Source organism: Glandiceps talaboti, chromosome 23, assembly GCF_964340395.1.
Source record: "Glandiceps talaboti chromosome 23, keGlaTala1.1, whole genome shotgun sequence".
Classification (NCBI taxonomy): domain Eukaryota; kingdom Metazoa; phylum Hemichordata; class Enteropneusta; family Spengelidae; genus Glandiceps; species Glandiceps talaboti.
This window is the reverse complement of record NC_135571.1, coordinates 2,782,133-2,798,058: the sequence shown is the minus strand read 5'-3', so window position 1 is coordinate 2,798,058 and position 15,926 is coordinate 2,782,133. Positions and strand designations below refer to the sequence as shown.

The window sequence follows — 15,926 nt, the reverse complement described above, 5'->3', positions numbered from 1 at the left end:
AAAGACTTCCTAATATGGGATATATTCAGGCAGTATTGATTGCGATTAAAGAGATAGACTTCAGATACATACTCATGTTGACATATCAAGTGCAACGACTAATTAGTATTTTGCTATCCCATTCTTTCAGTGAAGGTTTTAATGTGTTGCACAAGGTTAAAATAATCAGCCAATCACTCGTTAAACTTTTATACAGCTGCATGCCACAGGAATAGTAAAGGTCACGTGGATGCATCAAAACATATGCTGGAGTGTCAGATGTAAAGTACGTTGTCACACGCTTACATATATCTATCCATATACACGGCTTACTGGCAGGTTCTATTGAAAAATAACAATCTGATGCCTGTTTATGTAATGTGATGATCTCGGATTAAGTAGAAATTTGTAAACGGGGAAAATACATGCATTGAGTTACTAACGCTAGTTACCAACTCTTAAATTACGTTGCTAGGCAACAGATTAAGTTTTGAAGCGGAATGACAATCATTTTAGCGAGTTATTATAATAATTGCAAATTTGTCACATGATTGTGTAAAACGCCCCAATTAAGAAGTAATATCCTTTATTTTTTTTTTATTTTTAGTGCGGTTCTCAGTCTAGGTAGTCTAATTCGGTAAGTTCAATTCATTTTTTTCTAGTCACAACTAAGTAATCGATATATACTTTCGATACTTGTATGTGGGAAGTATCCGTCGGGACGATTGTTCTTTTGATCAATGTTTGAGCGAGTCACTTGAGACCATTGTTGAAATAGTACACATATCTGTCTGCTTAACATGTTATAGTTTTACAGATAGGCATTGTCAATTTATGGGAACACGTCCCAGCCATCAAAAGGAAGAACTGCAGAGCAATTGCTTCTTCGTCAACTGAATATTGATGCCTGGATGGATGAGATCGTCGCTTTACAACATAATAATTTGATGCGTTTTGTGATGTTCTGATGGCCCATATCATTGACACCTGATCTCCCTGTCTCGCAGCATCAGGACAGTCACTGAAGCAAGATGGCGGCAACATCTGAACTGGGTTTTGTTGTTGTGGCATTTAAGTTCCTCGTTATCTTTGAGTCAACTGTCATCATTTCGTCGTACGGTAAGTATTACTTATCATGTAAGATTACATTGTCATGGTCGGAGAGATACATTTCATTGTCGTATGTATATACAGTTTGATGTAAGCTATCTTCAACAAGATAATGTGATATCGTCGTACCTTATGAGTACTGAAACCCTCAAGCACTTATAATTGTTAACAACAATCGAGTATTGTGGAGAGTGTATGGCTGTCTGCCCTGCTTTGTCATGCATGCATGCATGTATGTATGTATGTATGTATGTATGTATGTATGTATGTATGAATGTATGTATGTATGTATGTATGTATGTATGTATGTATGTATGTATGTATGTATGTATGTATATAAAGACATACATACATACATACATACATACATACATACATACATGACAAAGCAGGGCAGACAGCCATACATACACATACATACATACATACATACATACATACATACATAGATACATACATACATACATGCATACATACATGCATGCATACATACATACATGCATACATACATACATACATACATACATACATACATACATGAGGTCATATATAGTCAATTACTGATAAGTATATTGCGAATTAATTATGACATATTGTGTGTCATTGTATGCATTCATGAAATAAAATTTATGTTCAGCTCATATAGCGAGAGGAATAATTGCTTAATTCAATAAATAATGTACCCATGGTAACTGCTAATGGCGCCTAACTAGGAAGATTAACACTGTTGCTGATAACATATGCGGTTACTTTATCGCAAAAACAATACTGATTTATATATTAATCCCCTATTAAGAATATCTGCTATAATGCAGATGATAATATTTATAATATATACAAACAAGTTTTCTTTTTTTATGATTCACGGAATTTTTGCAAAATTCACATTCCCCGTCTGGACATGACCTTGAATTCATCACCTAATAGCAGTAAAGGGGAGTATTTTATAAACATAAATGTATTCTCCTCTTTTCGTATTATTTACACTGTTGGTTGTACTTGGTGAAGCATGTTTGAGCAAACCCTAGCAGCATTACATAAATGAACTGTTTTGTTGACAAAAGAGTCTGTTCCTGTTTCATGAATGTTGAGTACTGAACACAAAGCAGGAATACAAAGTACCATACATGACTTATTAATTAGGTACGCACAAAATACAGAGACAATAGCGTTTCAATTACGCGACATGCTATTATTACACACTCCTATATATAAGGATTAACAACAAAATACAGAAACTGATAACACACACACATATAAAATGATACATTTTATCTCACGAAACACAAATCAACACCACTGTAGGATGAAACAATGTAGTTTCAAACACAAAACTGTTGCATGTGCGTGTGTTCTGTTAGTGTCTGCGTCAGTATTTTGTTTGTGCAATTTCTAACAAGACAAAATAACCTTTCTGAGATGTAAAATACATCGAGCCACTTAATTGAAACGGTATACTCTCTCTAGTTTGGCTGTGATTAGAAAATAGAACATTTCACGATCACATAATTAAACTATAAATAGTGAATTGTAGCTGGTACTTGAGGTACGGATTAGCCAAGTTTTTAATATAATACTATAAAATATAAACCCAAACCACATTAATTGGTTTTAAAGATTGCACTATCTAATCATCAGCAGGTGTAATTACCGGATATACTTATACAAGACAGATATGTACCTTAACGTACATGTACCACGAACAATCTATTTGTGGTCTAATAACACTGTTTTCCCTTCAGCAAAACAAACTTGACTATTAAATTTCAAATATCAAATCTTCGATTATAGTGTATTCATTCCCCAGTTGCGAGGTTTTCTACACTGTAGACGTAATCGATCATCTGAACGTGACTAAAACATTATAAAATCTCCGAACATGTTTTAGTAAAGAATGATTAATTTCTACGAAAATAGAAAAAGCTGTGTAATTGTCGCATATGTCATTTAGTCGCAATGTTCTGGTGTAAGTGTTTTGTAATTTTGTTATTGATGGTGCGTTGAAATTGTAGCATGTGTTTTAATTTGTAACATATAGGTGCATAATGAATTCCCCTTTCATTCCTCTTTCGTCAAATTCGCTTTGAGTAAACCGACGCTAGTACTAAATTTAGTAACTGGCATAGAAACTTACCCTAATGAATTCAACATATGCCAACAAGTTTCCTACCAGTACAACCTACGTCGATTCGATCAACACGGCTGTGCTCAAACATTTGGGGCACATGTTTCGTTGCCTTTCATTCAACAATGAACCATAGGTCTGGAGAACAGGTGTGGGGTGAAAGGGTTCAGGCAGAGCTGTCGAGGGCAGCTTTCTGTTATTACTTTTTGTGACATATTACAACCGCTGATCTATAGCGTCGCTTAATTCTTTTTATACAAAAGAACCAGCATGATAGCGAATGAATGATAAATAGAGAAAAACTATACCCCCCTGACGTCTGTCGCCATGGAACGCGCTAAACAGCCACTTAAGGCTAGCATTATTTATTGCCTAAAGCAATAACTTGCTCTTATATGAACATACAACATTTATAAATAGAACATTCGCATTGAGTTGAAGCGAGTGAAAATAATATGTGTTCATAGTCGTTTTTTTTTCAGAAACATGGCGTATGATTATAAATGATCGAGCACATGGTATAAGTACAAAGTTACATGACCATTCTACAGTTTATATTTTTAAATATTTTTCTTGCCTTTCTTCAAACCCAAGAGTGCAAATATCGACTTGTGGGGTATTTAAAGAGAAACAAAATAACGAAAAAGTCTGGTTTTATTGCCTTTATTCAAATTCAATAAATTCAGAGCTCTAATTGTATAAAAATATTGTATTTGAAATTATATTTTCAAATATTCTTAATGTAGGAATTATATATTGGTGTTTTAACTCTGATGCAACCCGCGAAAAAACACCGGTGCCTTTGCTTTGCCATGGTAAGCAGGAACAAGAGAACCTTCATGCAAAGACATACAATGTAATTTAGTGTCGGTAACGTATCACTAAGTATAAACACCACATGAGCCTTGGATACCAAAGGTCTAGATCTGTTTCCTAAATAAATGCTAGCTGTTATTAAACAATCGAGCACGACTGTTAGTGTTACATTATAACTTCCACATATAAAGAAACTGATAAAGCGTCGCCTGAACCTACATCAGAGGCACCCATCGTTGTTTTTGTCTCAGTTATATTGCTGTTTTACCTACTTTTGTCATTACCGAAGTCTTTCATGTCGTTCAAACAAACGCACCGGTGTTTTTTTCGTGAGTTGTAACTTTTTACATATTTAAACATCGTCTAAGTATCAGGTATATATTCAAGTGATAACGATTGAACATACTTATGTTACCTTAGCTTGGTTGACTAAAGTTTCCTGTGATATTTGCCGACGGATTATCAAAATAGAAGAAAGTACATGTCGTCAGTTAATACACACATAGTTTAAAGTGGCCATATGGATGAGGACTTGGTATTTATTTTGGACTTTTTAAGTTTATTTTTGTCATGGCTTCCAACCTGAAAATCAATGTGAAACAACATATGCCAAGTTCTTATTTGTAACTCGATAAATTGCAAAAGCTAATATATGCGTAGAATGTTTGTTATTGTACGTACAATAACAAGCTTATCACACATTCTTTTTAGCTTTTTGCAATGTATCGAGTTACAAAGACAAATTTAGTTAATGTTCTTTCACACTGATTTTTCAGGTAGGAAGCCATGATAAAATTGTTTTATGAATGGGCTTTATATGAAATCCAAATTAAATACTCAATCGTGATCCATATGGCCACTTTAAAGGCCTTATTAAAAGAAAAGTGACAGTCCAGTCAGGCAACTATTTCGGCATTGAGTACAATGATATTCAGTACTCCTATCACCTAACATGATCTTAAAAGATAAAATAACACCTTGGCAAATTATTCAATTTTGAACTCAGTCTAGTGTTAATGCTATACTGCTTGCAATGTGTTCGGCCATTTTCTGGCTTTCCTGCAAAGAAAAACCTTTTGTTATGACGTCATATTTGCTCAAAAATCTTTGCCTTGATAAATACAATTGCAAAGCAAGGCAAAGAGGTTGTCGTAAATGTATTGGATTGTGACAAGAGGTCTTCCTATAAAACCTGCAGGGAATTCCAAAATGGCCGAACACAAGTACAGCATGGCTTCTATACAAAATTACCAAGGTACTATTTTTTCATCCAAAATAAAATAAAATAAAATATAAGATGGAATCAGTAATTGTATCAATTTACATAAAGTAGAAATAAGTCTGACAGGATTTTTTCTTTCAAGTTGATAGCAGTAATCAATACAAGTGTACTAAAGACAGAAATAAGTCTGACTGGACTTTTCCTTTAAGTTGATAGCAGTAATCAATACAAGTGTACTAACGGTAGAAATAAGTCTGACTGGACTTTTCCTTCAAGTTGATAGCAGTAATCAATGTAAGTGTGCTAAACGTAGACATAAGTCTTACTGGACTTTTCCTTTAAGTTGATAGCAGTAATTGATACATGTGTAATAAAGGCAGAAATAAATCTAAGCGACGCCTTTAGTATTTATCATTGTAATCTAATAATGTATTAACCAAAGCAAAGAAGTAAAATCTGAACATAAACGGAATAACATTATCAATACAAACATTAAAGGTTGGATTGTTTTTTATAGCTCTTTGCACTTATACTAGATAAAGCCTGCCTTGATTTAAAACAAGGATTGACACTCAATATACTATTTGAAAATACCAGCGTAAACTAATTGCACATTTTTTTTCAGACACGCACGTAGGAATGCCTGGTTTTTCGTCTGAAGAAAGACTAATGAAAGAATTATTCGATAGATCTTGTCAACTAACTCGGCCTGTGACAGCGGTCAATGAAACAGTGACGGTCAACATTTCCATTGCTTTGACTCAACTAATAGACGTGGTAAGAAGGAAATATGGTATTTAGTCTGGTTTCGTGAGATTTATGGAGTATGGTGTTCGTGTTGGTGTGAATGTAACACAGAATGTCATGTTCTTGAGCCAATATATCTTGCACGCGGACTCACATACTTCACTTTTGTTCAACTGGGGTATGCAATAGCTATCTATTATCGCACTGTTTTTCTTCTCTGTCTTAGTTCATCTTTTGACTAACAACACCTTTCGTCAACTACCTTACTGAATGTAAACCATGTTTGTTCAATGGTCGTGAAACAATTCTTTTGTGTGTTACATTGTTATTTATTTCCTCTAGGATGAGAAGTCACAAATAATAACAACAAACCTGTGGGTGTATCAGGTAGGTTAAACATTTCAATTCTTGCAATTTATCAAGATTTCAACTTTGTCTGTAGCCTATCACTCCAGTATTTAAGTGTTCAGTACAGAGATATTCATATTCTAGCTTGCATTTGTTAGATGTATATGTATGCCATTGGGCTTTGGTGCATCCAAAATAGCAGTTTAATGCTATATTGATGGCCTACCCATTATTGCAGTAAATCCCATGGGTAAGTAAATTGAAAGATTCGTACATCAGTTGGCATTCTAGAGTTGGTAATTGCTACCATTGAAATAATAATATATGATGCTGACAGAGGATTTCATCTCAGCTTGTCAATGCTGTAAACGATCAGTGAGACTGATCAGAAGGTTTTATGTTGAGATAGACAAAATAAAGCAATACCACACAGACATCCAGTTTGCTATGTATTTTTTTTATTGATAACCAAAATACAATACAAAGATAACACAAAACAGAGCAGACACTGTGTAAGGGATGTCCGTATGTTATCTTTAGTGTGTCTATGTCAACATGAAACCTTGTGATCAGTCTTACTGATCTTGATACATCGTTTAGCGGTATTTGTAAGCTAGGAAGAAACATCATCTTGTGGAGAGAGAGAGAGAGAGAGAGAGAGAGAGAGAGAGAGAGAGAGAGAGAGAGAGAGAGAGAGAGAGAGAGAGAGTATGTATGTATGTGTGAATGTATGTATGTATGTATGTATGTATGTATGTATGTACACTGTATATATATATATATATATATATATATATATATATATATATATATATATATATATATATATATATATATACAGACACAGAGATAGTTTTGACAGTGTTGACTATTTTAGATATATGGTTGTCAGATTGATTTATATAATTGATGGGTATTTCTTAGTGATAGCGTTGCAATAAACAAATATTGATATATTCATAAATAATTCACAAATGCAGTTGCCTTGTACGAATGACCTTGTCATCTATAAATTATAATATTAAACTTATCAATTTACAAATTTGTAACAGCATTCATTCTGACAGCTATTTCCATGGGAAGGTGATTATGGAAATGGTGTCAAATTTCATATGTGTTATTGTCTATTGTGTATCGCACAGGAATGGTACGACCCACGATTGTCTTGGAACAAAATGGAGCACAGTGGGTTATCTCTTGTTACCATTCCAATTGACAAGATATGGGTCCCTGACACGTCATTGTTGAACAGGTGATACATCAGTACATGTTATTTCTATATATATACCGAATTTGATGATTTGCTCATTGGAACAACTACTGTCTGCAACTATGTATACCTTCATTGTTAATCGTATACGGATATCAGTATCCATGTATGCATCCATATCATGTAGGCATCCATAGTTTCTTACATATTACATCATAGCGAGACGCTGTGCGCATTTATTTTAATATGTTAGTCTTTGATTGCATACATACATACATACATACATACATACATACATACATACATACATACATACATACATACATACATATACAATACGTACAACACACGCCAGTAATCAGAGAGGCAAAATACTGAAGGTATTTATACATGACCTATATAGGATTTTCTTTCATCAAAATTGCTTTATCAGATATTAATTGTGTTTTATCCTTCTCTTTTAATTCACAAGCATGGACAATGAATTCGACAGTTTCCCACGTGTTCATATCAAGGGCCAAAACGTGTACCTATTTGACAGTGGCGTTGTTACAAAGGTGACACCCGTCATTGCCCACACCCCGTGCATCATGAACATCAAGTATTTTCCTGTCGACGAACAGCACTGTCTTTTAGAATTTGGCCTATGGGCTTACACAGACTCCCAAGTCCTTCTTCGCACTGGAATGGAGAACGTACCCTTTGAAAACTTCCTCCCAAATGTAGAGTGGGATATTCCACATACAGAAACGACTGAAGTTACCAAAAAATTCCTTGGTGTCAACGACACCTTTACAAGTATCATCGCATCTATTGATATAAAGAGGAAACCGCTCTACTATGTCGTTAATCTGATAGTGCCGTGTGCTTTGGTATCTGTCCTCACGGTTTTAGTGTTCTGTTTACCTTCCAATTCATCGGACAAAGTCAGTCTTAGCATCTCACTCCTTCTTACCATTTATGTATTTAACTTACTTGTCACCGATCTCTTACCTGCAACCTCCCAACAGCTACCATTGTTGACAATGTATTTGTTGGTTATCATGGGATTAATTAGTTTGTCGGTCGTGCTGACTGCATTTGTGTCTCAAATTTATGACGTTGATAGATGTGACCCTTCCCCCGTTCCAAAATGGGTCAAGTTCGTCCTATTTGGACGCGTTGCAAGGGTATTGCTTCCAAAGAAGAAGGCTCGGAAAGAAAAATACATCTCACGCCTTAGCACCATTTCAAAGCCAGGAAGTATTCAGCGTGTTCAGAGAAAATACCGTCTAGAGGACGATACTATTGTACGGACTAGAGCAAGAATCAACGAAACATATGAAGCAGACGTTGAGACCGTGATACCCAGGAACAGTCGTAAAAAGGCTTCAACGTCACGACGGGCGAATAACCTCAAAGGTTTAGTACCAAAGTCTAAACAAGATTGGTTATTGGAAAAATTGCAAGATAGCGAGAAACGATTCTATTTGAATGTGATGATGCGTCTTGATAAAATTTTGAGAAGTATGGATAAACTTGTAAACTTTGTGTCACCTAGGGAGGCAATAAAGGAGGTAAGTTTGATGAAAATGCTAATTATAATTTAATGTCGATGATGGACCTCTCAAACCGTTAATTGCCTGTGCCTTTGTTTGATGATTACATTAATGAAGAAAACATACGTACATGATGAAATATATATCTTGGCAAACACAAAGATTTATTGTCATAGCTGTTGTTGGGGGTGACAGTGATGATGATGATGATGATGATGATGATGATGATGATGATGATGATGATGAAGAAGGTGGTGATGATGATTATGATGATGATGATGATGATGATGGTGGTGGTGGTGGTGATGATGATGATGATGGTGATGGTGATGATGATGATGATGATGATGATGATGATGCTGATGCTGATGAAGGTGATAGTGATGATGATTTGTAACAATTTTGACGTCCATTTTATCGTTTGTTATTGTTATATCTTTCAGAATACTGATGATTGGATCTTCCTGGCAGCATTGCTTGATAGAATATTCCTCATTCTATTTTCTCTTGCCAGTACAGCGGCAGCATTCCTAATACTCCCTCGCATCACTTGAACTTGTATCATACGAGAGCACCCATTATTTGCGTGTATGTATGTATGTATGTATGTATGTATGTATGTATGTATGTATGTATGTATGCATGCATGTATGCATGTATGTATGCATGTGAGTGCGCGGATGCGTGTCTCTGTCTGTCTGTCTGTCTGTCTGTCTGTCTGTTTGTTTGTCTGTCTGTCTGTCTGTCTGTCTGTCTGTATGTCAATCTGTTTGAGCGTACGTGCATAGGTACTTTCGTATGTGTATACGTATGTATACATGCATGTATATATATATATATATATATATATATACGTTTCTATTAAGGTATGTAAGTCTTTCTCCGTGTAGGCTTGTGGCATAATTCTTTCTCATTGAAAAACATAGATAGATTCAGATAACCTTATATGTAGAATCTAAATAGTGATATCATTATCAAAGTCCTATACGTACATTTCTATATGATAAATGTTCGCATTATGTAAAATAGATGGAAAATATTTAGTCGAAATGTTCAGTATGTTCCAGGTGAAATCCAGTGCTAGCTTCATAAATAAAATCCATCAAAGAATGTGCCTTCCGTGACTGTATAAATACAATTCTGACAGAGGGTAATTACATATATGCCATTCTTAATATAAAAGCATGTTGATTAAATTGTTTAGTCATTGGGTCTTTATAACTAACCAACTTTTAAAAATAAGTAACTGACATGTCTATTTAATGAATATTTTACATTTGTGAATTGTCAAGGTTTCCGTTTGAACAGTATATTAATTTTGCAAAGTTATTTGATCAAATTTAGTAATAGGTATTGGATGTCAATATTCTGGGTTTTATGAAATGTTGACAGAGCGTTTTCTAATAATTTTTGTATAATATTGCAGACAAATTTCATCCTTCTAAGTGTAATTAAAGTATTAATATTATATTAGGAAAATTTGATTGCCAAATTAAAAAGCAAGAATGCAAGCATTAATACTAAATCGCCAGCATGTTCTTTTTAATTTTTTTTCAAGAACTTGCACCGACTAGTTGACAGATGGAAAAGGAAGAGAGATTTTAAATATCAGGTCATTGAATAGGTGTACTGGCCTTAAGAAATCGGAATGATCTTACCCTATCAATGCAAATGAAAGTTGACGGATACAATGCTGGGGTGAATGTCGTCGACTTTGCCCCTTCGTGATAAGCTGGGATGAGAGAAATTTATGGCAATGAACAATCAGAGTCGATAATTGATCGTAGCAAAAATGTCAGCCTAGTAAAGGGTAATCAGTTTTATGCTTTCATTAAGTGTTTCCTTAGGTCTTGCAGGGAAAATCAGCATGTCGTTACTGACTTGTAATTACACTGTATGTGTGATGATATTTTATTAATATATTCATGAGTCATTGTGTGACCCACTTAACGGGAAACAACATATTTAATTAAATAATTATAATTGAATGATACATCATACAATATATAATTAAATATTTAATTAAATATTGTTGGGTTTCAGATAGCTAAGCAGAAAAGAAATGCTTATTGACTACAGAGAATGTTAAGATGATTTTTTTTTCACAATACGTGTATGAAGATATCTGCTTGAATCCTTCATAGCGATTCTTTATTAGAACAATCCATAATATTACAACTCTAATCGACAATACAAGTAAATTATGCCTGACCTAAGGGGCATATTAACTACGAGCCGAAGAGGAGTAGTCTCAGACTCCTTAGGTCATAATTATTTTCTAAATGGAGACAAATGATAAGGGAATGATATAATTATACCAGCTCAGACATAATTTAAGGAAAATTGGAGAAAATAATGATGATTTTTAACAATTTTGCTCATATTTCGAGTACAGCAGAACCTATGACGTAGGCAATTGCTGTGGTGACAGAATGGTCATCTGTATTTTGGTTCGAATTGGCTTGTCTGTGGTATGATTATGTTACTTTCTTATATATTCTTTGTTCAGCAAATATTTCACATGTTCTTGGGATATAGGTTATACCTCACTAAGGAGCATCAGTGACAAATCGAGAAAAATCGACCGTTTATCTAGTATGTCTACCACTACAAAAGAAGTGACCTAGAAGCGAGTTGTCGTACGGTTCTATCACCAGGCTATATAATACACATTTTATGTTAAAAAGCAATAACGTGGTACAACTCGTGTGTACGGTCTGTCTAGAAAATGCACAACATTATGTTTTGTGTTGACATTTTATAAAAGTAGTTGAATCAGTACGTGTGTAATGTTATTCAGGGAGTGAGGAAATTTATGTCATATTTTGCCTGTACATAATATGTGCTTCAGCAAATCGCTTTTACAAACATAACCATAATATCACAAACAGAGTTTGACTGGGTAATGGAGGTATAAATAGTGATACTTCACACACATTTTGAAACTAAATTAAGTCGTTTTTTAAATAATTGTGTGTGTAAGTTTATAATATTTTATTCGCATCTTGTATATAATACTGATTGTTTAATAAAACCATTGAATTGTAATAAGTTACTGAAATTTAAATAAACATTGTTCTCCTTTTTAATGCAATATTTGTAGTTGTGCGTCATTTGGGTGGTAGTGTTTTATATGCATAGGATTCATGTCCCTTATTTAGATTCCTTTTGGATGTTGCTTTATCTGTGAATGGACTTGCACAATTAGAAGTACAGTTGACGTTCAACATATGTAATCAGTTTTGTTATGTACTACAAATTACTGGCTATGTGTTATAAATTACAAGTACTTCTAAAAATGCCCATACTGTTCTGTTCTGTTCTGTTCTTGAGTTTGGTAATACGAGTGAAATCAGTAATTGGCTTTATTCCTGGTATGTGTTACAAATTACAAGTAGTTGTCTTAAATATACGTATAGAGATTGACTTAAAGTGGCCATATGGATGAGAATTTGGTATTTATTTTGGATTTTTATTTGATAAAACAGCTTCACTAAGTTTTTCTACTTGAAAAAATAATGTGAAATAACATATACTAAGTCCGTGTTCATAACTCAATACATTGCAAAAAGATGCAAAAAGTGCAAAAAGTTTGTTATTGTACGTACAATAACAAACATTTTACACATTGTTTAATGTTTTACCGTTTATTGAGTTGCGAACATAGACTTGGTATATGTTATTTCACATTATTTTTTCAAGTAGAAAAACTTAGTGAAGCTGTTTTATCAAATAAAAATCCAAAATAAATACTAAATTCTCATCCATATGGCCACTTTAAAGCTCCCTGGCTCCTGAAGTTTTATAATGACAAGTGAAACAGTAATACGCAAACTATTACTATTAGTACTATTATTGGTTACAAGTTACAAATATTTGCCTCGTATATACTTACGATGAGTGCCCTGGTTCTTGAGGTTTGACAATTACAAGTGAAACAGTAATAGTATATTGCTGGGATGTATTACAAATTACAAGTACTTGTCTCGAATATATACCTATGATGCATAGCTTTAAGCTATTCTGCGTCTTCAATTTTGATAATTGCATTAACATTTTAAGCATTAAAATTACTGAATGTTTTACACATTACAAGTTACAAGTAGTACTATCTGCTTCGTATATACCTGCGACGCATAGTTTACCTGGTTTCCAATTATGATAGTTACAATTAGTGAAACAATAACAAGCAGTGAAACTACTAGCATTTGTTACAAAGTGCAAGTATTTGTCTTGATAAACAAACATTGCGTAGTTTAAATCTACCCTCTTCCAAACACATTTTTGATAATTAGATGTAAATGAATAATAAGCGTTAAATTACTGGTGTAAGTGATACAAATTACACTTTTCTTGTCAACATCCATGATATAAACTTTAAAATAATAATAATAATCTTTATTGTCCATTTGTTAAAAACATATGGAAAATTCCCTTTTGGAAACAGGTCCTAAAAACACAAGCATCACAAAGACATATATACAAAGGCATACGTCAATCAAATATCACATAATGTAAATCCTATAAAATACGATTCTAATCACACACAATTAAAACTCTGAATTTAAAATGGCAACAGCTCGTGGTATAAAAGATTTCTTAAAATAGTTTTTACGTTTTTAATCTCGCCATGATGAGAAGCTAGTCACCATTACCTGGTGAGATGGATAAATGAAGTTACCTTTAGGTTTTAATTTTGTTGAATTTTTTGTTGAATTTTTAGATATTTGCTAAGACAATAAAAAAAACTCAAACGATCACAAGATGTTCCTCAAAGACATTTTCCAATATCCACTTTGCTGATAAAAATGTAAATTTCAGAAACCTTGGATATCATGTATTTAATGTATTTCCAGTTGTAAAGAGTAAATTTTCAAAGAAGATAATGCTGTAAAATGTATACAATTTGCTAAGAAAATAACAAAAAATCAACCAACATCCACTTTTCAAAGAGTCCATTAAGTCTAAAAAGTGAGTTACAACTTTGAGTTTTTAGTTATGAATGCAACTTATAGTACACATCAAATTACCGACATGTTTCTTAGTAAAATGTTTATTCAGGTCGCTGTGACAACACTTCTGGGGTACAGAAATTAAATAGAGTGGTTTGCAACAACATATGTAAAGCCTAGTTCACATAACACATATTTCAATACATTCACTCTGACTTCGCTAACAGTCAATGTGAGTGTTTTACTTGTGATCTATGAGCATGGAAAACGGACAAAGGGAAATTCTTGACCAATATATTCTCAAAATGAAATAAAGAAAGAAGAGATTTATGTACCTAATAAGGTTGTAATCTTAATTACAAAACCGTCTCGGTAATTTGCACTTATGGGGAATTCAATTCATCCTACAACATGCCCACATAAAGCTTCAAATCCACGGATAATGTATACATAAACAAGGTATGAATTATCCAACAAAGCTAATCTAAATCCGAGATCGAAATTTAGTAGCAAGTCTTTCGATGCTTAGTCTAGCCAGACAAGTATCGATTCCATTATTACACACCATCATATCATAAAACGGGTTAAATTACTGTGAAAACATTTCTGAAAATAAAAATTGCCTGGGTGAAATTGCTTTTAATCCCAGAAGAGTAAAAACTAGAAATATCATCGCCTGACTACAATAAATAACCGGATATAAGATTCAGTTAATTATTTTTGCAAAATTTAATTCTCCATAGAACACTGATATTATGACTTTATTATCTACCTAATGGACATCTGGCTGACAATAGCCCGTTCATGTATTTGGTGAGATGAGATAGGCAGAATAAAACGAGTGCTTTCCAAGTAAAAAGTATGCGGTTACTGATTAAGATAATAAACATGTTCTTGGTTAATACATGGCTGTAAGGCAAACCATAAAAAAATCCATTTCCACAGTTCATGTGTTGGATACTTATCTGAGCTTCCGTCGTGTATATCTTGTTCAGACTGTTAATCAAACCGTGCGATAGGTGAGTCAATTATAGCAGCAAATATAGTCACAAAATGCCATCATCCTACTGTGTGATTGGCTCAATTATAGTTTGGCAATGTACCTTCTGCATTGATAAAGTGACAAATTGTGTCAGCTTCATTGTGTCTACGTTGGTTTCAGGTTTGTTGTATAAGACTTGAACTGATGTAATTGGCTTCTTGTACTTTGGCAACGTTTGGTTGATTATATATCTGTCATGTTATAATATGCTATATAACGTGTTGTTGTCTAATGTGTATTGAGGTGTCATGATGTGGTTTTTGAAACAGGTTTTCTACAGATAATAATCATCTAAATTACTATTATATATCACCTTGCCTTGTCTGTTTATCTGTCTAGATCAGACTATTTGTCAGTCAGTCAGTCAGTCAGTCAGTCAGTTAGTCAGTCAGTCAGTCAGTCAGTCAGTCAGTCAGTCAGTCAGTCAGTCAGTCAGTCAGTCAGTCAGTCAGTCAGTCAGTCAATCTGTCTGTCTGTCTGTCTGACTGTTTATGTATGTATGTATGTATGTATGTATGTATGTATGTATGTATGTATGTACATGTATGTATGTATGTATGTATGTAATACTATGTATGTATGTATGTATGTATGTATGTATGTATGTATGTATGTATGTATGTATGTATGTATGTCCGACTCTCTCTCTAAATTCTAAAATAAGCGTCACAGAATTCGTTTAGAAATTAGGGTGACACAATGATCAGTATTTTATGCCAAGTTACAATAACCTCAAATTCTTTAAATATATATTCTGTCTCAACGGAGCCTGGTTGGACTTAACAGATATAAATATCTATTACATGCACACTGCATATTCTAATTATCTGCTAGGTC

General features: G+C 33.7%; 1 protein-coding gene across 1 annotated transcript; it reads left to right on the top strand.

The window, feature by feature from the left end:
- The first annotated feature begins 929 nt into the window (after nucleotides 1-929).
- On the top strand, nucleotides 930-9,677 carry LOC144452841 (neuronal acetylcholine receptor subunit beta-3-like). The gene is made up of 6 exons (XM_078144019.1): nucleotides 930-1,098; nucleotides 5,878-6,029; nucleotides 6,342-6,386; nucleotides 7,490-7,599; nucleotides 8,030-9,113; nucleotides 9,539-9,677. The coding sequence occupies exons 1-6, from the start codon at nucleotides 1,011-1,013 to the stop codon at nucleotides 9,647-9,649; spliced, it is 1,590 nt and encodes a 529-aa protein (XP_078000145.1). The 5' UTR covers nucleotides 930-1,010; the 3' UTR covers nucleotides 9,650-9,677.
- The last annotated feature ends 6,249 nt before the right edge of the window (nucleotides 9,678-15,926 follow it).